At 34.0% G+C, this 23,064-nt stretch overlaps 1 protein-coding gene across 11 annotated transcripts in view; it reads left to right on the forward strand.

Annotated features, from left to right (window-relative positions):
* MSH4 (mutS homolog 4) overlaps positions 1-23,064 on the forward strand; it is a 191,634-nt gene that overhangs the window by 6,974 nt on the left and 161,596 nt on the right. For 10 of the 11 annotated variants that reach the window (XR_001594978.2, XR_004955332.1, XR_004955335.1 and 7 more), the window contains exons 1-4: positions 9,450-11,526; positions 12,743-12,853; positions 15,579-15,694; positions 16,549-16,722. Coding sequence is in view for 4 of the 11 variants with exons in the window: in XM_016129596.2 (XP_015985082.2) it covers positions 11,329-11,526; positions 12,743-12,853; positions 15,579-15,694; positions 16,549-16,722 (599 nt within the window). In the remaining 7 variants the exon portion in view is untranslated. Of the gene's footprint in view, positions 1-63; positions 247-9,449; positions 11,527-12,742; positions 12,854-15,578; positions 15,695-16,548; positions 16,723-23,064 lie in introns of those variants that run through there. The other variant, XM_016129597.2, reaches the window with a different exon arrangement.

Genomic DNA, 23,064 nt, shown 5'->3' on the forward strand with positions numbered 1-23,064 from the left:
TAGGGATTAATGTTATTATGTAATTCTTAATCTTTAATAACTGATTTAATTTTTCTAATTTAGGTTCATGCTTTAGCAACAAGAGATCTTATGCAGAAAAAACATTTGCATCAAAATTTACTTTTAGTACAAGCTCATCTTCTGCACGAGGTAGTAATTATCTTCAGACACTAAAAACTCCATTGTCTGCTGGAAATCCTCAGAGATCAGGTTATAAAAGTTGGACACCACAAATGGGATATTCAGGTAAAATGAGTAGAATATTGACGTAGATGACTTTTTGAAACTTTAAATGTTTTGTAAATTATAAATTAGGGTGGTTAAGTTCCTTTGAAGTGATTGGTAACTGATATGAATGATATGATGTGAAAGATAAATACATTAATTTTCTATATCCATAATTTGAGACATGGTTAATAAAGTTTCATAGTTTCTGATAGTTTGTTAATAAATGCATGTCTCCATTATCTTAACCATTCTGTCGAAAAAGCTCAAAAAGTTTTCTCTTTTTATATATGATGTTTATTTAAATCTAAAAGCTTATCCTGATAATACTATTGAGTGGTTTTTTTTAAAAAATACTTAAATTTTGCTTTTATCTAAATCTACTAGTTTTCCTCAAAGGGAAAATGAAATAAGTCTTCATGTCCAAGGTACATCTAGTTGAATTTCTTGGTTATAGCATATGTCATTGCATTTACAAGATAATGACGAATTGTTTTTCTGAGTGGGTCTGCCAACTACATTCTTACTAGCAATGCATGAGATTTTTTGTTGATATACATCAGGTGTACAACATTATGATTAAACATTTATATAAGTTACAAAGTGATCACCCTGATAAAGTTAGTACCCATTTCATATTGTACATAGTTATTAGAAAATTATTGACCACATTCTTTGTTATACTTTACATTCCTGTGACTATTTTGTAACTATCAATTTGTACCTCTTAATCCTTTCCCCCTTTTCACTCATCACGCCCCTCCTTCAACCCTCATCCCATCTAAAACCATCAAAATGTTTTCTGTATTTACAAGTTTGTTTCTGTTTTTTTTTGTTCTTTAGATGCCACATATAAGTGAAATCCTATGGTATTTGTCTTTCTCTTTCTGACTCATTTCACTCAGCACAATACCTTGTTGCAGAAGACAAGATTTCATTCTTTTTTTTTATGACTGAGTAATATTCTATTGTATACATGTACCACCTCTTCTTTACTCATTCACCCATTGATTGACACCCAGGTTGCCTCCATATCTTGGCTATCATAGGTAATGTTGCAGTGAACATGTAATTTACATTTCCCTTCGAGGTAGTGTTTTGGGTTTGTTCGGATAAATACCCAAAAGTGGGATTACTGGGTCCCTCTTTGTTTCTTTGTATAGCCTTTGTTTTAAAGTATGTTTTTTCTGGTATAAGTATTGCTACTCTAGCTTTTTTTTTTTTTACTCTAGTTTGTTTATTTGTTTCCATCTTTATGAAATATCTTTTCTATCCCTTTACTCTCAGTCTGTGTGTATCTTTTGATTTGAAGTGAGTCTCTTCACTTCATATATAAGGGTCTTTTCTTAACCAAGTGATGCATTTAATCCATTTACATTTAAAGTAACTGTTGCTAGATTATAGTTATTGCCATTTTATTGCTTATTTTTATTCGTTTTTCTTCAAAAAGGAGTATCTTAACATTTCTCTTTAACATTTCTATTTGGTTTGGTGATGATGAACTCCTTTAGCTTTTTCTTGTCTGGGAAGCTCTTTATCCCTCCTTCGATTCTAAGTGATAGCTTCGCTGAGTAGTGTAATCTTGGTTGTAAGTCATTTTTTTTCATCACTTTGAATATTTCTTACTAATATCTTCTGACCTGCTAAGTTTCTGTTGAGACATCAGCTGACAGTCTTATGGGAGCTCTCTTGAACATAAATGCTTTTCTCTTGCTGCTTTTAAGATTCTCTCTTTGTCTTTAACCTTTGACATTTTAATTATGATATGTCTTGTGGATTTCTTTGGGTTCATCTTGTTTAGTATTCTATATGCTTTCTGGGCTTGTATGTCTGTTTCCTTCATGAGGTTAGGGAAGTTTTCTGTCATTATTTCTTGAAATAGGTTTTCAATTCTTTGCTCTCTCTCTCTCCCTTCTGATACCCCTATGATGGTAACAATGGTACATTATGATATTGTCCCAGAGGTCCCATTAGGTAATTTAATCAAGTTGTTTAAGTTTGTATCACTACTGATTTTTTTTGTAGAGATATGTTCAAATCTTTGATTATGATTGTGAACTTGTCTATTTCTCTTGTTCTTTTAATTTTTCATTTTGCATATTTTGAAGCTATTTTAGTAGGAGCATAAAAATTTAACATTGTTATATTTTGTTACAAAGTAACATTCTTCATCTCTAAACATGCTTTTTGCCTTTTCTGTTGGTTAGTATTTATATAGTATACAAATAGCCTCAAAGAAAAATTGGCTACTTTTGTTGGCTGCCTCTCTGGACTCTTGTATTTTTTTTAGATATTGGCCCAGAAATTACTGAGTATCTTCTCTTTAATACTTTTTTAAAAGGCATATTGGAAATATCATCATGGCCTCATAGTGTATTTTTTAACAGCTTTATTAAGATACAGTTGGCATATAATAAATGGCACAATACAATAAATTTAAAGATTATAATTCAATATAGCTTCACACATAAACAGGTATTTAATTCTTGTAAGGAATTTTTTTGTATATATACATATAAACATTGATAAAACATTTGAATGTTTTGTATGATTTTTGCATGTATGCTTGAATATTTATATTTTGTCTAGGAGTTTGTTGTTTTCACCAAGAGAATTGTTTCAAATAACTGTCCACCATTACCAGAAGCAGAAGGTAGAATTTTCCATTTTAATGGAGTCAAATTTATCAATATTTATTCTTTATGATTATAGCTTTGTGTATATTAGTTAGGAACTTTATCCTTGTCTCAGGTCAGAAAAATATTCACCCATATTTTCTTCCAAGAATTTTAAAGTTTTGTGTTTTGTATTTAAGTTTTTAATACACCCAGAATTGATTTTTATTTATAATCATTTTCCCATGCAGATGATTCCTATTTCTTGAATACCTTTTCTCCACTGACTTGGACATGTATATGGTTCAGTTTCTACCTCTCTTTTAATTTCCACGAGTCATTAGGTCTATCCCTGCCCACGTCACATTGTCTTTAGCTTTGTATTATATCTTGATAGCTACTAGAGCAACCCTCCCACCCTTATCCTCCAGTTACTATCTCCTTCTTCAGAAGAGTCTTACACTTGGCCCTTTGCTTTTCATATGAATTTTAAGCCAATTTATCAAGTGTCACAAATGATACATTGAAACATTTGTTGAAATTGCATTTATACTGAATCAGTAGATCCTTTAAGGGAGAATTGAAACATTGAGTATTTTATCTATGAGCATGGGATACCTCTCCACTTACTAAATCTTATTTAATGTTTTTCCATAGTTTTATACATATAGATTTTATATGTTTGTTGTATTTATTGCTATGTATCTTATATTTTTTGTGGTGATTGTAGCATCTTTTAAAAGTCAAATTTTCTGACTATATATGGTTGATATATAGATATACAATTGATTTTTATTGATTGATTTTTATAGTCAGCCACTGTATTCGCTTGCTATAAGCAAATATCACAGATTTGGTGGCTTAAACAACAGAAATTTACTTACTCACAGTTTTGGAAGTTCAAGATTAAGGTATCAGCAGATTGCTTTCATTCTGAGGTCTCTCTCTTTGGCTTGCTGTCTTCTTTTGGTCTTTTTGCATGGCGCCTCTGTGCTTATATATTTCCTAATTACCTTTTCTTATAAGGACACCAGTCGTATTGGATGAGGGCCCACCCTAATGACCTCATTTAACCTGATTTACCTTTTAAAGCCCTGTCTCCAAATATAGTCACATTCTGAATTCATTCATGGTCCCACTATACCTAAAATTTAGACTTTAACATATGAATTTGGTGGGGAGGACATAGTTTAGCCTATAATAGCCACTTTTTTTTGGTATTCTTTTGATTTCTAATAATTTTTGGCTTCCCATTGCTATTAATATCAAGTTTAAATATCTTGATTATCTCGACATAGTTTATGAAGGTCTGCATGGTATAGCTCTAGTGAGTTTTTTCAGCATCATCTCATATTATCTTCTCACTTGTATTTTATGTTTTAACCATTATGAGCTTTGTTCTATACCTTGAACATGGTCCCTTATTTTTTGTATAGGCTATTTCCTTTGCTTAGAAAACTCTTTCTTCCCCTCTTCACATAGTCAACTCTTATTTCTCCAGTCTAAGCTCAGTTATTACTCCTTTCAAAAGCATCTGCAATCCAGTAAGCCTAGGTTAAGTCTCCCTGCTATGTGCTCCCATATCAATTTGTATTTTACTAGTAATATTGCTATTTCAATTGTCTGTATTCTCTGCTGGACTATTAACTCCATGAAAGCAGAGCTATAGCAGTTCAGATCCAATCTGAAGGTAGAATCATACAGTGACTTAAATAGGGGGGAATTTGATATAAAGAATTATAAAGTTATGATAAAAGAGTTACTACTGGATATAAGAAAACTCTGTAAAGCACTTTGGGGGATTCCCAAAAGGTTATACTTGGACACAGACCCCTTTAGGACCCATCTCCAGGGCCGGGGTACAGATTTCATTGGAGAGAGTGAAGTTGAACCTATTGAATGGCAGATCCTGCAGATTTGCCAAGCCATAGTTCATCTGCTATACAGGGCAAACAGGAAATAGGCAGGATAAATGAACTGTTTAGCTGGTGGCTGTCACATGGATATACAGTGGAAATAGACTCTGATATGCACAGGAGGCCTGGAGCACTCCGTCTCCCTTTTGGGAGGGCAGTAGCATCAAGAGGACTATGGGAGACAAACTTGAGAGGGTGAAGAAACAAAGAGTGGGCTACAGTGCAGATGTCTGTATTAAGAGGGCTGTAGGAAGGTACTTACCATGCCAGGGTTGTGAGATTGCTAAGGGACAGCACATTCTGGGTGTGAGGCTTGAGCATATGTTCTCATACCTACATGCTGGCCCACTGTGCTGCAGTGGAAACTGCAGGAGAGCCCTTCATCCTGCAGGGACCCTCTAGTATCCTCTACTGAAAATGCTTACTACTATGCACAATTGAAAGGAGAAGTGCTCATAGGAATTCTGTTCATTATTGCAGAGCTTATTTTGAAAGCTGAATTGGGAGCTGAGTAACAATAAATTGATAACTGGCATATTTCCGTTGACCACTTAACTTCCGTGTGTATCCTACTACACACATTTGGACTCCTTTACAACAGAATGACTGTATCTCTACCTAATAAGATATTTCTGTTCTTAACAAGTGAGAATATTCTCACTTCCCGAAAATGAGAAGACTCATGGTCCCAACAATCATTGGATATTAATTATCCCAAATTCAGTCATGGTCCCACTGAATATTCAGTTACCTAAACACTAAATTGTAAAGTTAACCTGTAGTAACTTGTGTACCAAATTTTTTAAATCGAAGAGAAGAAAATGATTAGTTTATACAAATTAGCAAATGCCTGTAACAAAGTAAAGAGAATACATCCAAAGCTACTAAAGTTCTTGTTTCTGTAATTGTTCATGAGTTGTAGTTGATATCTATAGCTTCCTTCTTATACTGCTCATTTCATAATTCCCTTATCCCCAGCAATAAGGATGGAATGATCTAAAAACATTCATTCCTGAAAGGTCTGAATCTTTAGTCATCCTAACTTTTTTTGGTTGCTGCAGTTTTCCATTCATCTTTATTATTGGAAATACTAAGTGGTGCCTCAGTGAATCTCCTTAGTTCCATACATAGTCCACTTTGCCTCCATTGTGTATAGCAATGTAATTTCTCCTTGGTAATCAGGGTCAACTACCCCCAGTACTTTTTTTTTAACCTGTTGGTTTGGTAGCTTAAATAAGGAGCTCAAAATGGCCAGGTGGTAGTTTTGTCTTCCATATTAGTAGAACCATTGTTGTGTCACCTAGTGGAACCAATAACCTTGTGGAGACTATGATCTCTAAACCAGCAGAGCTCAAAGTTGCCAAGATGTGAAAGAAAAATTCTCAAGGTGGGTAAGTAGGTGTGCTAGTGAGACTAGCCACTCCCACTTCTACCCATTGATTCCTGGAGCTGTGTATTCTCACTATGAGGAATACGGCATCATTTATTGGTCTCTGATTCAAAATATACACTGCATTCTCTAAGGCAGAACCCATTCTTTCAGGGTGTTGTTTCCAAGTTGGTACTATAATCGAGTCTTCAGTAAGCCATTCTGCCTTTCTTTTAAGCCAGAAAATTCTGGATGATGGTGTATATGGTAAGACCAGTTGATTTAATGGGCATGAGCCCATTGATGTATTTCCTTTGCTGTAAAACGAGTTCTTTGATCAGAGACAGTACTAAGTGGAATGTCACGATGGTGGATAAGTCATTCTGTGAGTTCACAGATGGTTATGATAGTGGAAGCATTGTGGGCAAAGAAGGCGAATTCGTTTTTAGAACATTGTTTGTTCCAGCAAGGACAAATATCTTCTCCCTCCATGATGGAAGAAATCCAGTATAATGAACCTAAGATGGTGGGCTGTCTCCTTGGGGAGTATTGCTTTTTGGGGCATTTAATGTTGATCTCTGCTATTGGCAGATTAGGCACCAAGCTGTGTGGTTAACCAGATCATCAGTGGTAAGAGGAAGTTCGTGTTTTTGAGCTCATGCATAGGCTCCATCCTTGTAACCATGGCCGCTTTGTTCATGGGTCTTTTGTGGAAGCACTGGGATGGCTAGGAAAAGAGGCTACTTGACAAGAGTGTAGTATTTTGTCCATGTGATTATTAAGCATCTCCTCTACAGTGAATGTCATTTGATAGGCATTCACATGAAATACAAATATTTTCAAAGTTTGTGCCCATTGTAAGCGAGTCACCGTCTTCCGATCCTGTTCTTTTCAAGTCCCTGACCATCCAGCTAGACCATTAAAAACTGTTTATGAATGAGTCTAAATCTGTACTTCTGATCATCACTTATTCCATACATGTGGATGACAAATGTACTGCTCAGAATTGTGCCCAGGTTAAAGATCAAAGTGAACAAACAACTCAAAAAATTAGAAGAGGGGAGGGAAAAAAATGGCATAGATGATAGAGGCTCTGTTCATCCCTTTGGCAACCAAATCAAAGTTGTGATGGAAACAAGGAGCAGCAGCAAGAGAAAATCGCCTGGGATCTATATGAACAAGGCATATACAACTAGAGATAAGTCCAGGAAATCGCCCTGCAATAGCAAAAGGTAAAACGACGGGGCAAGGACGCGGGCTGCCAGGTCTTGAGCAGCTGAGTGAGACAAAGGCTGCGGCAGGGGCAGTCACTTCTTAAAGGGGCCACGCCCACTAGTGGATTTTTATGGTGACAGACCAGCTCGCTCTGAGCACTAGTGCCGATTCAGCTGCGCAGAGGTCACCAGGGACTTATAGGGAGACATTTTCCGAGTGAGGGCCGAGATGAGACTTGCTCTGTACAGAAGTCCTGACAGTATCCATTGTTCCCTGTTGAGCCCTCCCTTCTCCCAGTGCACAGACACAGTGCCGCCATACCTGAGACGTCATCAAACTGGATAACAGAGGTCGCTCCGCCCAAAGGATTCCTTGAAACCCCACCTCCCCCAACTTGCAGCCCCACCCAAGCCACATCCAGATATAGCCTCAGCCAGTCAGTTGTTCCTTGCTGAGCAGCGTCTAGACTCACAGTGGAGGCAGCTGGCCTCAGTTTCTGGCGTGGCCTTTCGAGGCAATTCTAAGCACAGCATCTGTGGATCGCTTGCTGAATTTTAATAAGTGGCCGTGGAGGGGCAGAGTCTTGGGCTAAGTTTGGCCTGCAGCTGAACCCCTCTCAGGACTGTGCCATTGGACACCTACTTCACAAATCCATACTAATAAGACCGGGAGACTTAGGAGTTTTGCTTTGTACATAGAAACAGACACGGAAAGGTAGTCAAAATGGGAAGACAAAGAAGCAGAACCCATACGACAGAACAGAGATCCAGATATAATGGAGTCAAGTTATCTAAGAGATGCAGAGTTCAAAACACTGGTTATGAAGATGTTCAGTGAACTTTTGGGTAGTGTAAATAAATTTAATGAGAACTCAACAAAGAGATAAAAGATATAAAAATGGAAATGGAAATTATAAAAAGGAACCAGTCTGAAATGAAGAACACAGTATCCGAGATGAGAAGTATATTAAATAGAATAAACAAAGGAATAAACCAAGTGAATAAAGAAAAAGATCAAATGCTCAATCTAGAGGACAGGAAAGCCAAGGACACGCAATCAGAATGGCAAGAGATAAGATGCCAAGACTATAAAAATAATTTAAGGAGCATATGGGATACTATTAAGGGTCCAAATATCAGGCCGATCAGTGTACCTGAAGAAAATCAAGATGTTGAACAGCTAGCTGTTTGAAGAAATAATGATGGAAAACTTCCCTAACCTGGTGAAGGAAATGGACATAAAACCCCAGGAAGCTGAGAGAATCTCAAAAACCAGGGATCTAGAGGCCCACACCAAGACACATCATAATTAAAATGCCAAAGGTTAAATACAAAAAAAGAATATTAAAAGCAGCAAGAGAAAAACAAATAATTTCATATTAGGGAACACCATAAGACTGGCAGCTGATTTCTCAAAAGAAACTATGCAGGACAGAAGGATTTGGCAAAAAAATATTAGATCCAGGGTCTATAGCCAAGAATAATTTATGTAGCATAGCTATTGTTTAGAGTTGAAGGATAGATAAAGGGCTTCCCAGGCGAAAATAAGCTAAAGGAATTTATCACCATCAAGCCCATATTACAGGAAATGTTGGAGGGATTTCTTTAAGAAGAAAAAACATGTATCAAAAGCAGGAATAATGAATGGTAACAACTAAATTTCTATCAATAAATACCTTTAATGGAAAAGCATTAGGTGTACCAACTAAAGGATAGAGTGGATGAATGGAAAGAAAAACAAGACCCTTACATGTTTCCTGTGAGACTCATTTCAGATTAAAAGACACACACAGACTAAAAGGAAGTGGATGGGAAAAGATATTGCTTTGATGGACCTAGAAGTTTTTAAGTCAGACAGAGAAAGATACACACTATATGATTTCACTTATATGCGGAATCTAAGGAACAAAAAGAACAAACTAATCAAAAATAGACTCACAAATATAGTGGACAATATGGTGTCAGATAGAGAGGAGGGAGCTTTGGTAGAATGGGTTTAAGGGCTAAAGAAATACAAATTATTACCTTATGGATGGTCATGGGGATGGGGAGTACAGCATAGGGAATGCAGTTAGCATTAATACATTGGCTAGGTGGAGGGTCAGGGGAAGGAGGGTACAATTGAGGGGATTGTTTTATGAACTATATAGATGTCTAACCAATGTACTGTATACTTGAAACTAAAACAAAAAAATTAGAAGGAAGTAGTAATGCATACCAAATATTTCAATGGAGGAGTTTCTTAGAAAAGCAATAAAGGGAGATATCTACACAAAGGAGAAATCTTTGAGATACAAAAAAAGATTAGCAACTATTAATTTTTGTTATTGACTTACAAAGGTCTCATGAAAACATTGAAATCATCAAGACCTAGTAAAAATTGTATTAGAAAGGTATAAACATATCAAAAGAAAATATAGAAAACAAATGGATATGTTAAAATTATGTTCCATTTTATAGTAATTTTTAAAACTATAAATTTAAGCACCTGTCTATTAAATTAGCCAATAATACTAATACATTTCAGAAGTCAGTTTTGGTAAGAATACTGTAACATTGTTTTTTCTCATATATTGCTGATGGAATTAAAAAAAATTGTTACAATTCTGAAAAGAAATTTGGCACTATATATGAGATCTTTTAAAATTGGTAGTTTTTCTTTATTTGACTTTAAGGGTCCACTTTAAGAAAATAGTAACAGACCGAGAAAAAAGCTTTATGTAAGGATACTCATTATAGTATTAATTTATAACAGAGATAACTAAATGTTCTTTTAGAAGTTTAAAGGAAATGTCTTTTGAGTATACTGAATTTCCACTATAACTTGGTATTTAATTTACAGTTAAAAATAGGAAGGTCATATTCTTTTGCAGAAGTTAAGCTTACTTCTGTAGATCTAATATAAACACAGACTCTGTATAATATGGCCTTCATGGCAAAAAGGGTTCTGAGATTGAGACACTATTGATTTTTACATGAACTCTTAAGTTGACTACTGAATAAGGTAACATAAATGTGTAAGTAATTTTGTAGACATACTAGAATAGAGAAAAAAAAAGGTATCTAGGCCAGGGAAGGAAAGAAGGGAAGAAAATGTATATATTGGAATATTGAAAGGGGAATAAAAGATAGTTTTACTTCTGCAAAAATGAAATTTTAGATATTTTAGTCTGACACTTTTTATTTATAAATGCTCTATATTCTTTACAAACACTTCTATATTATTGCATATATTATTGCAATAGTTTTATAACAACTTTGTGTAAAAAATTTTATATTTCCAGTTTACAGGTAAGAAATGGTACCTTTACAAAGCTTAAACAACTTACCTGAACATTCAGTTTGTAAGGTATAGATCTCAAAGTCAGTCACATTTGTAGTGGGTAAGAGCACTGGCTCAGGAGTGAGGCTGCCTGGGTACAAATTCTGACTCTACCAGTTCCATCTGTGCCTCAGTGTCCTTATAAGTAAATGGAGAAAATATTGATGTCTATTTAATAGAATTGTTACGATAATTGAATGAGTAAATCTGATTTAATAACTTAGAACATTCTTGGCACATTAATAAAATATCCATTACACAGATGTGTCATCATTGGAGTTTATAGTTGTATAGTGTTTTATACTTTATAAAATGCATTTGTATGTATAATCCTATTCAATCCTTTCAGCCAGCTCTTGAGTTAGGCAAGGAAGTTATTACATTTTATTTTGTGATTGATAATTTACGATTTGCTCAAATCATATAGCTTTTATGACAGAGTAAGATAATCTAGGTTTCTAATCCCAAATTCAGTGTTTCTTGAATGATTTCATTTCAATAAAATTCAAAATAAGACAATGTATAAATTTATTGATCCTTAAGTTTTAGCAAAATACTTTAAGAATTAACATTTTTATTTGGTCTGGATATTTTCTTGGTCATTAATAGCCATGTCCTAGACTTAATGTGTTGAGATCTTTGGGAAAAAAACAAGAAATTATTATTAATGTTTCTACATTTCTTTAAAAAAAATTTTTTAGCGGCTACATCCTCATCAGCAGTTTCTCTACACTCCCCATCAGTTATTGTAGCTGTCGTAGAAGGGAGAGGGCTTGCCAGAGGTGAAATAGGAATGGCAAGTATTGATTTAAAAAGCCCACAAATTCTATTATCTCAGTTTGCAGACAACACAACATATGCAAAGGTAAGAATTTATGATCTTAGATAATGGTTGATCTAGTGGGCACTATGCAGGTTTTCAAGTCAGTACTTCACTAATTAGTTTACTTTTTGGTAGAATACAGGTTATTCAGTATGTTATTATGTTAATCTAAATTAAGATAAAATTATTTTACAAATGATATTAATTTTTTTAGTATATATAATTGTATAAATAGTGCTTTGCTGTTACTTAAACATTCCAAATTATCATTAATATTATTTTCTATAATTAATATCTTTAATAATTATTGGACTCATCCAAAGATAACATATGTAATAATGCTATCTTCAAAATGTTATTTCCACCAAACCATATTTAGTCTCTTCTTGCCTTTACTTTCTATTACTCATTAATTTGGGCCACTGGTCTCATGTCATGGGGTTTTGTGTGACTTAACAGGTAGAGGTAGTCTACTCCTACTTTCTATATTCTAAAAAGTTGTTTGACCCAATTATTATTATTAAAAAAAGATAGTATTTTATTTTTATTGCTTTTTTATTCCTTTCTCTAAATCTCCTTTATAGTTCCCCAGTACATAGGCTTCCTTTTTCTACCTAATAATTAAAATTTTAATATACCTAACCACCTAAATGCACCTAAATACCTTTATCTCTTGAGTACTTTACATTTTTATGCAATTTTAAAAGAATAAGAAAAAAATTTTATGAAACAGAAATATTAGTCAAATTGATTAAGAATTTTTGTATCTAGAGTAGTTCCAAGAAATATACCTTACATTGTGAAAAGCATTGTCTTAAAGCAGATGTTTCTCATCTTTGATTTTTTTACTTCTGAACTTCTAAGAAGTATGGTTATATTGATTGTATCACCATGGTTATATTGAATGTTTTTCATGGAGATGGAAAAAATACTGAATAGAAGAATGTATTAAGAAAAATATTTTAAGAATACATATTTGATAAAGTCAAATTAATTTTTGTGGCTTAGAGCCGTTACAAACTATTATGAATAAAATATAGCCTATGTTTATGATAATATTTTATACTTACATAGGCTATATGTTTAACATACAATCATTAGAAATACATTTTCATTGAAATATATGATTAGGACAGTTGTAATTTTGTATCTCTATTAATTAATTTTAAATACTTCCCTCAGAAAAAATATGAAACATTTTTTGTTTTAGAGAATCCTAAGTTCACGTTTGAGCAATTTATTATTCAAATGATTTTAGGTGATCACTAAACTCCAAATTTTATCACCCTTGGAAATAATAATGTCAAATACTGCTTGTGTTGTGGGGAATTCAACCAAGTTGTTTACTCTGATTACAGAAAATTTCAAGGTAAGTGATTTTATTCTCATTAGTAACATTTGAGGTCTTTTAAATTTATTTAAAATCCATTTTGTAATATTAGTCTAAAGAACAATATTTTGAGTAACTTCATATTTAGTACTCTGTAGTACACACTAAATACAAGTTCTTATCTAAGGGACTATTAATATGTATAATGAAAATGACAGGGAATCCACTTATTTGATTTGGCACCCTTTATCTACTTTAAGAGGAAAAAATGTTTTAGGTAATAAGGTTTCTTAAGTATGCAGGAGGCATACCTTTAAGAGAAAGCATGGATTTCCTTAAGTATAGCTTCCTGGAAACTGGTTATTGTGCAGACTAATTGAAATTGAAGTTCTTGTTCTTCTAGGGGATAGCAGCTATCAGCAACTACTTTTCTCATAGAAATTTGATGTATATTACAGAATTGTTTCAGCCTCCCTGAGTATGTACTGCCTCACTTTACCCTACTACTTTAGCCTCCATCTGTGGGACTGTGACACATAAGTACTCTGGAACCTTATGCAACCAGTGCACTTTGCCTCAGAAAGGGCCTTTCCACTATGTAATTTATCTCTTACCTCTAGCAGATCTCCCTGCATTGTGGGATGGGGGCTGCTGTTTCTGAAAGAAGTAGTCAGCATCACAGTTGGAATAATTCCTGATAAGTTCAAATTATTTTCACAATATACTGTATTTTGTGTGTTTTTAGACTTAACTTTAACACTTTTGGAACCAAACTGAGATTTAGGGTCCGATGAGTTCTTTTTGTTCTTAATATACAGTATCTGCATTCATGTAAGATTTGTTGTGGTGCTCTTAGAGATCTTATGTAGTTCAACCCTCCTTGACTCATTGCCAGAAATGGTCCCTTTTGTAAATCTGTTGTCTATTAGACAAGGTTCTTGATCTGTTGTTTCTTTCATTCATTATTTCTAACTTGTTTTCATCACCCTTATTAATGTATGCTTTCCAGCTTCTGTTATTTTGTTCTGATTAAGCAGTCTCAGTTTTTGGTTGTAAATAACAGAAATTCATGTTAAACTAGCTTAAGTAAAAAAGGAAATTTATTGCCTTATGTAAATGGAATGGTTGGATAGATGCTATTCCTTCTCTCATCTCTACCTTCATCTTCGTTTCTACTGCTGATGGGTTATCTCTATGAGGCTTAAGAAGGCAATTGCTGATTGTTGCAGGCTAAAGTCATGTCAGCTAACCCAACTCAGAGAAAAAGAACTTCTTTCTTCTAATGTCCATATATAAATTCTAGGGAAGGATCCTGACTGGTTCTTCTTTGTTCATGTTCCCAGATGTTAGGCTCATCACTCTAAGGATAGAAACACTATAATTAATTAACTCTGGGACATGTGCTTTTCACTGTGGGTCACAGAGTACTATAAATGACAGTCCTACCAGAACCATTAGAATGTGGGATAGACGAGTCCTCCAGAGGTAAAAATATACATTTACTACACTTGAGATGTAAGGCAGTATAGGATAGAGCTTAAGAATAGAGGAGTTGGACTGTTTTGTTGCAAATTCTGATTTTCAGTGACCTTGTGCAAATTAACTTACTTCTTTGAGCTTCAGTTTTTTTCATCAGTAAAATAGGAACAATAATACTATCTATCTCTTAAAGGACTGATATTTTATAGAAGGCAATCATAAATAACCTCACCGATAAGGTTACATTTGGGCAAGCTCCTGAATAGAGAGAGCAAGCCATGGAAGTATTTGGGCTAAAAGTATCATAAGCAGAAGGTAAAAATCAATATTGCTGTTGTTATTACCACACGATAAAAAGAACTTCATTAAATTAGAAGCAACATGAAGTGGCAGGAACATGGACTTTGTAAGTCAAAGATTCTAAATTAAAGTTTTAGCTCTGTCACATACTACTGTGTGATATTAGAAGTGACTTGACTTTTCAGAATTATGCCATAGGATTATTGTGATGATTAAATGACATAACTGTTAAAACAGTCTTAGCATATGACAAATTGTCTATCTGTCTATGATTTTTCTCAGTCTTACAGCTTTTTTACTTTAGTGTTATTATATTACCTTTCTTACCTATTTTATTCAAAGTATTTATACCTTTTACTCTACAACTTCATGTTTTTTTCTCTTTTTAAAAAATTCCACTATTTTTTCTTTTTTTAAGTCACCTTAGGTTTATATCACTTCATAGATTCGATAGGTGGAATTGATGTTTTCATCTTCCTCAACTAGCACATTGTAAGGATCTACTTGTTCTCAATTATGATACAGTATATCAGGCTGATTATAAAACCTGTGTGATATTGTTGGCCGTAGAATAAAATTACTAGAATGCAGAGACTCTGTGTTTATTTTTTATTATCGTTCCTAATATGGTCAGTTAAATTGCATGTGAGCATGTTCTAATAAGAGCTACAGACTACTATATAGTTCACTTAACAAGACAGATAATCATTCTTTGTCTTGTAAATAACTTAGAAATGTTTTTATTAAATTCTGGAGAACATTGAAAAGTAAATTTTGTATAATATTTAAGCCACATGCTCATGTTCAGTCATGTGTTTAAGAAAGCAGTTTTGGTCCCTCTTGCTGTCTGCCTCTGAGAGGAGATCACACTGTTGAGTGTTATCCCTTTTTTAATAAACTTTCCTTTTAATGCGAAAAAAAAAAAAAAGTTTTGGGCAAGTGCATTAAACTTAAAATTTATTTTGAAATTAAAATTTCTTTTCAGTATGTTAATTTCACGACTGTCCAAAGGAAATACTTCAATGAAACAAAAGGATTAGAGTACATTGAACAGTTATGTGTAGCAGAATTCAGCACTGTCCTAATGGAGGTTCAGTCCAAGTAAGTTATAACTTAAGGGAAGTAATATTTAGTATGAGTTTTACAAGGACAAGATCTTTTGTTTTGTTCTCTGCTATATTCCTACTACCTAGAAAAGTGTCTGGCTCATAATACAACTGAATAATTATTGAAATAGTAAAATAGTTAAAATTTATACACAGGGCATATCTAGCTAACTTAATTTATATAGACTTTCTCCAAATTAATCATAAATTATTACCCTAATGATTGCTGCTTACTTTGGAGTGAAAAGCTCAAGTAGCTACAGTAAACTAGGAGTGTGAGGGCACAGACGTGAAACAATTAAAGCTTGTGTTCCTATTGCTTCATACCATCATTCCTAAAAGATTCAACATGAGACAAGGAATGATATTTTTGAAACAGATATCTCTTAGAATGTGCTAAATAGGCAACTTTCTTTGAGCCAAGTTGGCTCACTTGTTTACTCAGTTAATCACAATGACTATCCTCACTAAGATCATAATGTACTTTCCTGTTCTTCAGAACCTCCTGACTCTACCGTTAAACCTCAGACTCTTTCAACATTATTTGAATACTTAGACTGGTACATCAAAAATTGACACAAATTACTATCGAATGTTGACTTTGAACACTTGATTTATTGGAAATCTAGTAGCCCTTAAATGTCAGACTTCAGAAAATTTATGTTTTTAGAGGTACTTAATGTAGTTTTTAAAAATTTGGAATACTCAGTGTTCTTTTTCTCTTTGCACTTAAGCAGTGCTTTGAAAATATTTATAATTTTCTTAATATTAAAATAAAAATACATCTTTTATCGCAATAATTATTTTATTCTAAGGATTTATAGTGATGTATTATTGGTCACCTTACAGGTATTACTGCCTGGCAGCTGTTGCAGCTTTATTAAAATATGTTGAATTTATTCAAAATTCAGTTTATGCACCAAAATCTCTGAAGATTTCATTCCAGGGTAGTGAAAAGACAGCCATGATAGATTCATCATCAGCCCAAAACCTTGAATTACTAATTAATAATCAAGACTGTAGGTAAGATCACCCATTTTTTTCTTACAAAATTTTATTGTCATATTTTTTATAAACAATTACTTTACATTTCTGTAAATTGTTTAATGTAGAATGATTGAATAAGTGTATTTTTAATCATCATATTATTACTGAATTGCTCAGATGTTTCATCAAAATCAGTTTATAAAAAGATATTTATGGATATGACATCAGCATCATGCCAGAGTGAGAGAACTCCTTTGTTTCTCCCCTTAAACTTGCAACATATGGGACAACTACAACTCAGCAAAGAATCCCTGGCTGAACAAACATGCCTGAGTAATCCATGCATTGGGACATCTGAAGGTGGACGTATTGGAACACGTAGGGAGGCAGGAAGTGAGGAAAGATAGGACAGCAGCTTCTGATGCAGTTTGGAGCTTACCGAAACTCTAGTAATAGCAGGAGAAGAGGAGAAATCAGGCTTCACACTATGTAGGGCCTGGTGCATAAGAGGGGCAGAAGCCATTTCTATTTGAGAAAAAGTATCTCCCTTGCCCTCTCCCCATCATGTTAGAGTCAGGTGGATGTGGTTGGGAAGCTTAAAATAATACAGTGGTGCCAATTGCCATTGCTGGAAGGGGGAGTGAAGTCATAAGATTGAGATCTTGCCTCCCTGAGTCCAATTCCTAGTAATGCCTGGTAAAGAAAGCTGGGGAGCTTTAAACAACACAATAGGATGATAGCCATTCCTGGAAGGGAGTGGAGCCACAGGTTGATGTGTTTACCTCCCCCTCCCACAATACCTGCCAGAACCTGGGAAAGAAACCTTAGACTCTCAAGCACCATAGCAAAAAGAAAGTACTCTGCCTATCAACCTGCTGAATTGTTGAGAACAAAATAGATTCTAAATAAGAAAAGAGTTTGTTACCTCAAATGCACAGGCAGAGAAACAATCTATCAAATACCATGAACAGCCAAGGTAACTTGGGAACACAGAAAGAAAATGAAGTCTCCAGAAACGAAACTCATTCATGGAATACAATGATTTAAATTATAGAGAATTCAAGACTGCAGTTATGAAGAAACTCAGCGATGTATAAGAGAACACAGAAAGGCTGTTCAGTGAGCTCAGTAATAAAGTCAGTGAGCAAAAGGAATACTTAACCAAAAAGATTAAAATTATTAAAAAAAAAAAAGCCAAACAAATTTTGGAGCTGAAGAACTCAATGAAGGAAATGCACTAGAGAGCACTGAAAAAGGAGCAGACCAGATGGAAGAGAGAGAAATCTAGAAATCACCCAGGAGGAAGAAGAGAGAGAACTAAGAGTTAAAAAAAAAAAAAGAAAGAAAGAATTTTATGAACTATCTGACCCCTTTAGAGAGAGGAACATAAGGATAAATAGGTATACCAGAAGATGAAGATAGAAAGGAACAGAGAGCCTACTCAAAGAAATAATGAGAATTTCCCATGCCTATAGAAAAAACTAGACTATAGACTAGAGGAACCTAACAATACCTACTTATATCAATGCAAAAAGACCCACAAGACACATTTTATTTAGACCGTCAAAAATTAATGACAGAGAAAGAATTATCAGAGCATTTGAGATCTTGCTTGCTGGTATATGTCATCAGTTTGACTCAAATAAACTCATAAAAATTTAAGAAAAAATTCTCAAGGTAGCTAGGGGAAAAAAAAGACTGTAATATACAAAGGAAACTCCAGTAGATTATTATCAGATTTCTCAGTAGAAACATAACACAGGAGAAGGTGAAAGGAAATTTTCAAAATTTGAAAGAGAGAGGCACCATCAGCCAAGGATAACATATCCAGCAAAGTTATCTCTTAGATATAAAGGAGAAATAAAGTCTTTCCCAGACAGACAAAAGCTGAGAGAGTTTACCACTGCAGGGCCTGCATTACAAGAATTGTTGAAAGGAGCTCTTTTACTGGAAACAAAAGAATATAAAGGTTTGAGTAAGATGACTAATAGCAGAAGACTGCAAATCTACTTCAAAATCGGTTATTAACGATTTAATTATAAAGGTTAAAGGGGGAAAGGGGAGCACTAAAAATAACTTCGCTGCAATTCGTTAACAAATGCACAACATAAAAAGGGATAATTTGTGACAACAAAATCAAAAGGAGAGGAGGAAATTACTGATCAGGTACAGGTGAATGAAGAGAAGAGGAAATCAGAAGAAAGACTATTATATGTACAAAAGATTTTACACAAACCTAATGGTAACCACAAAACAAAAATTTAGAGTTGAGGCACGAAATATAAAAACAGAGGAAATGGAGAAAATAATAGAAAATGACCACACTAAAATAGAACTGCAAGGGAAGGGAAACAATGGAAATACAGACCAACCAGAAAACAAAAGATAAAATAGCTAGAGTAAGTCCTTTTCTATCACTAATTACCCTAAACGTAAGTGGATTGAAGTCACCAGTCAAAAGACACATAGTAATGGGATGGGGTAAAAACAAGACCTGCAGGAGATTAATCTCAACTCCATCCAAAGATAAACATAGGCTCAAAAGGAGAGGGTGGAAGATGATATTTCAAGCAAATGGCATCCAGAGAAAAGCAGGGGCAGCAATGCTTATATCAGACAAAATAGATTCAAGGCAAAAAGTAATGAGACCAAGATGGACATTCTATAATGATGAAGGTGACAACTCATCAAGAAGACATTGCACTTATCAATGCACCCAACTAGGGGCCCACCAAAATATATGCATCCACCTTGGGACCACCAAAGAATATGAAGCAATTACTCCCAGACCTAAAGGGAAAAACTTAACAAAACTACAATTGTAGTATGGAATCTGTATACCCCACTAACAGCAATAGATAGATCATCCAAACAGAAAGTCAGTAAGGAAATAACGGCCTTAAGTGACACATTAGAGAAAATGATTTTAATATTTTTAGAACTTTACATCCCAAAATGATGGAATATACAGTCTTCTCAAGTGCACATGGAACATTCTCAAGGATAGACCATATGTTGTGGCACAAAACTGGTCTCAATGAATTTCAGAAGATTGAAATTATATCATGCATATTTCCCACCACAATGCTTTGAAATTGGGAATAACTGCAAAAACAAACAAACAAAACCCCCAAAACAGGAAAAAACACAAATATGTGGAGAGTAAACAACATGCTACTAAACAATAACTGGCTCAAAGAAAAAAAAGTGATCCAAGGATGCATAGAGACAATGAGACATCGAAATTTTGGGGATACAGCAAATCAATCAATGTGATATACCACATTAACAAAATACAAGATAAAATCAAATGATAAATGCAGAAAAAGTATTTTAACAAGATACAACATCCACTTATGATTAAAAAAATAACTCAAGTGTAAAAGGAGACTACCTCAACATAATAAAGGCCATATATGACAAACTCAGCTAATATACTCAGTGTTGAAAAATGGAAAGCTTTTCCTTTAAGATCGGGAACAAAACAAGGATGGTCACTCTCACTACTGTTATTCCATGTAGTAATGGAAGTCCTAGCTAGAGCATTTAGACAAGAAAAAGAAAAGGTATTCAAATTGGTAATGAAGTAAAACTGTCACTTTGCAGCTGATAATTTTCTAAAAACTCCACCAAAGTAACTATTAGAGACAATAAACACATACATTAAAGTTGCATTTCTATATACTAACAATGAAACAGCAGAAGGAAAAATGAAGAAAACAATCCCATTTACAGTTTTAACAAAAAGAATAAAATATCCAAGTAAACTTTACAAAGGAGGTAAAGGAGCTGTAAACAGAAAACTACTAGACATTGTTGAAAAAAGTAAAATTTTGATTTGCCACAAGATATATGAACCTTGAAAACATGCTAAGTGAAATAAGCCAGATAAAAGGAAAAATATTTTATGATTTCACTTACATGAGGTACCTAGAATAGATAAATTCATAGAGACAGAAAGTAGATTGGCAGTTACCAGATGCCAGGGGAATTAGGGCATGGTTAGTTAATATTTAATGGGTTTAGAGTTTCTGTTTGGGATGATGGAGAGGTTTTGGAAATGGAGAGTTGTGATGGTTACACAACATTTCGAGTGTACCTAAAGACAATGAATTGTGCACCTAAAGTGATTGAAATGGTAAATTTTATGTTATGTTTGTTTTATGTCAAAAAAAAAAAAAAAAGATACTGTTTGTACTCTTTTACCAACCTCTCCCTAATGTTGGGAAAGGGTACAAACTTTGCACCTATAAGATGAATACGATTTGAGGATCAAATATATAAATAACATGATTACTATAGTCGATAACACTATATTGTGTAATTGAAATTTGCAGAGGGATTAGAACTTAAATGTTCTATCATGCACACACCAATAAATATGTGAGGTGATGAATGTGTTAACTAGATGGGAGGAATGCTTTCACTTTTGTTTATAAATGTTTGCATCAAAATGATGGGATCATGGTTAGGGGGTGGGAAAGAAAGTAGGGGACAGAGAGAGGAGGAGAGAAACGGTTAATTGGGTTTGGTTAAGCAATAAGGGGAGTAATTAGGAAGGGCTTTCTGAGGTGAGTTTTGAATTATAAGCTGAAGAAGTAGAAAAGGTGTTAAGATAGTGAAAAACATGAAGTTGTGAAAGCATGATTTTCAATATAACAATATGGTATGTGCGAGGAAACTATAAGCTATCTAATATTACGGGTTGGTAAAGTGGAAGGTGAGAGTATACTTAGTTAGAATAGTTAAGTCTCAGCTTTTAGTAATTAAATATAACTTCAGACATCAATGAAAAGGATAAACTTTAAATGATTATGAATTTTAATATTAAGAGTACTGAAGGGAATAAAGAGTATTTTAGACAACTGAAACCTTAAAGTGCTCAGTGCTAGTTTAGTCATAGCTGTTTAAATATCTCTTGTCACTTCATGTGCATTCTTACCTTGGCTTCACATTCAGTTATGTGACATCTCCAGACATGATTTGCTATTGCAAATTTAGAAATCTAGACTATCTAATTTTGTTTATTATTCACTTTCATCATTATGAACAGTTTAGATCTATCTTGGTACTGTTGGTACTGCTTTGAATAAAGGCAAAAGTACTGTATATACTAACTTTCAGTTACCCAACAATATAGTGGCCTCGACACCTTCTTTGCAGTTCCACTGTACAATAGTGGTTTAAAATTATAGCCTTTTTAGGAATTTATAGTTAATTATTGCTATTATTCCTTTTAGCTAAGCAAATAAGTAACATTTTGTTTCTATTGCTAGGTATAAAGGATTAAAATAAACTTATCTGGAAAAATTATTCCGTCATTGACTTTATGTGTTATAATAACAGAGCAACATAGAAAGTTAATGACCAAGCCTGATTATTACAAAATATTTTATATTCAGTTTTACTTTGTCACATTTTATAGTTCATCATTATTTATCATTATCATTGTCAAACATTGCTTGAGTTTCCGCTATAAGTTAAGTGATGGGATATCTGACCTTCAGGAGGTCATATTATAGTTGAAAAGGAAAAATTGAGAAGTTTTCACAGACTTAAAGAATATCAGGTTAAAAGTTGAATATTCTACCCACCGAACTGAGTAGCTCTAATGCTTCTATAGACTTGTTACCTGTCAGTTCTTCTTTTCACCCATTGATTTCTACAGCAAGTGGCAGGTTTGAGTGTACTCTTCATTTCCTTTGTTCCTGCAGAAGCCAAGTTCTCAAAAAGTAAAAAATATATATATATATATTTTTTGCCTATGATAAGTGACCCCCTAGCCAGGACTTGATCTGAGTAGCTCTCTAAAAATTTATTTAAGTTGATATACCAAAACCCTGGTACTCTGATAACTAAAACTTAAGAGTCATTCTTGTTTCCTCTCTTTTCTCAATCTAGATTCTCTTGACTTAACCTACAGAGTACACACCAATTCTGGATTACTTTTTACCATTCCCAAGGCTATAACCCTAATCCATACCTTCATTATTTTAGCCTGGACTACTATAGTAGCCCCTATTTTATCTCTCTGCCTTCTTCTTACTCTCCTACAATTAAGTCTGTTTTGGATCTAATGGCTAAAAGTGTGATCCTTTTAAACTAGAAATCAGATCTTGCAACTCTCCTATTTAAAATCTTCCCGTGGCTCCCATTACATTTAGAATAGAATCCAGACTTTTTACCACGGTTTATAGAGACTTCTGTGTCCTGACCTCTACTTCTTCATTCATCTTCCTCCATTTTTACCCTTACTTGCAAAGTTCTACCAATCTTGATCTTTCTGTTTCTGGAGCCAGAGTTCCTGGGCTTAAATTGCTGCTCTTCTACCTTTGGAAACCTTGGGTAAATTACTTAATTGCTTTGTACTTCAGGTTT

This window comes from Rousettus aegyptiacus, unplaced genomic scaffold (assembly GCF_014176215.1).
Source record: "Rousettus aegyptiacus isolate mRouAeg1 unplaced genomic scaffold, mRouAeg1.p scaffold_m13_p_1, whole genome shotgun sequence".
Classification (NCBI taxonomy): domain Eukaryota; kingdom Metazoa; phylum Chordata; class Mammalia; order Chiroptera; family Pteropodidae; genus Rousettus; species Rousettus aegyptiacus.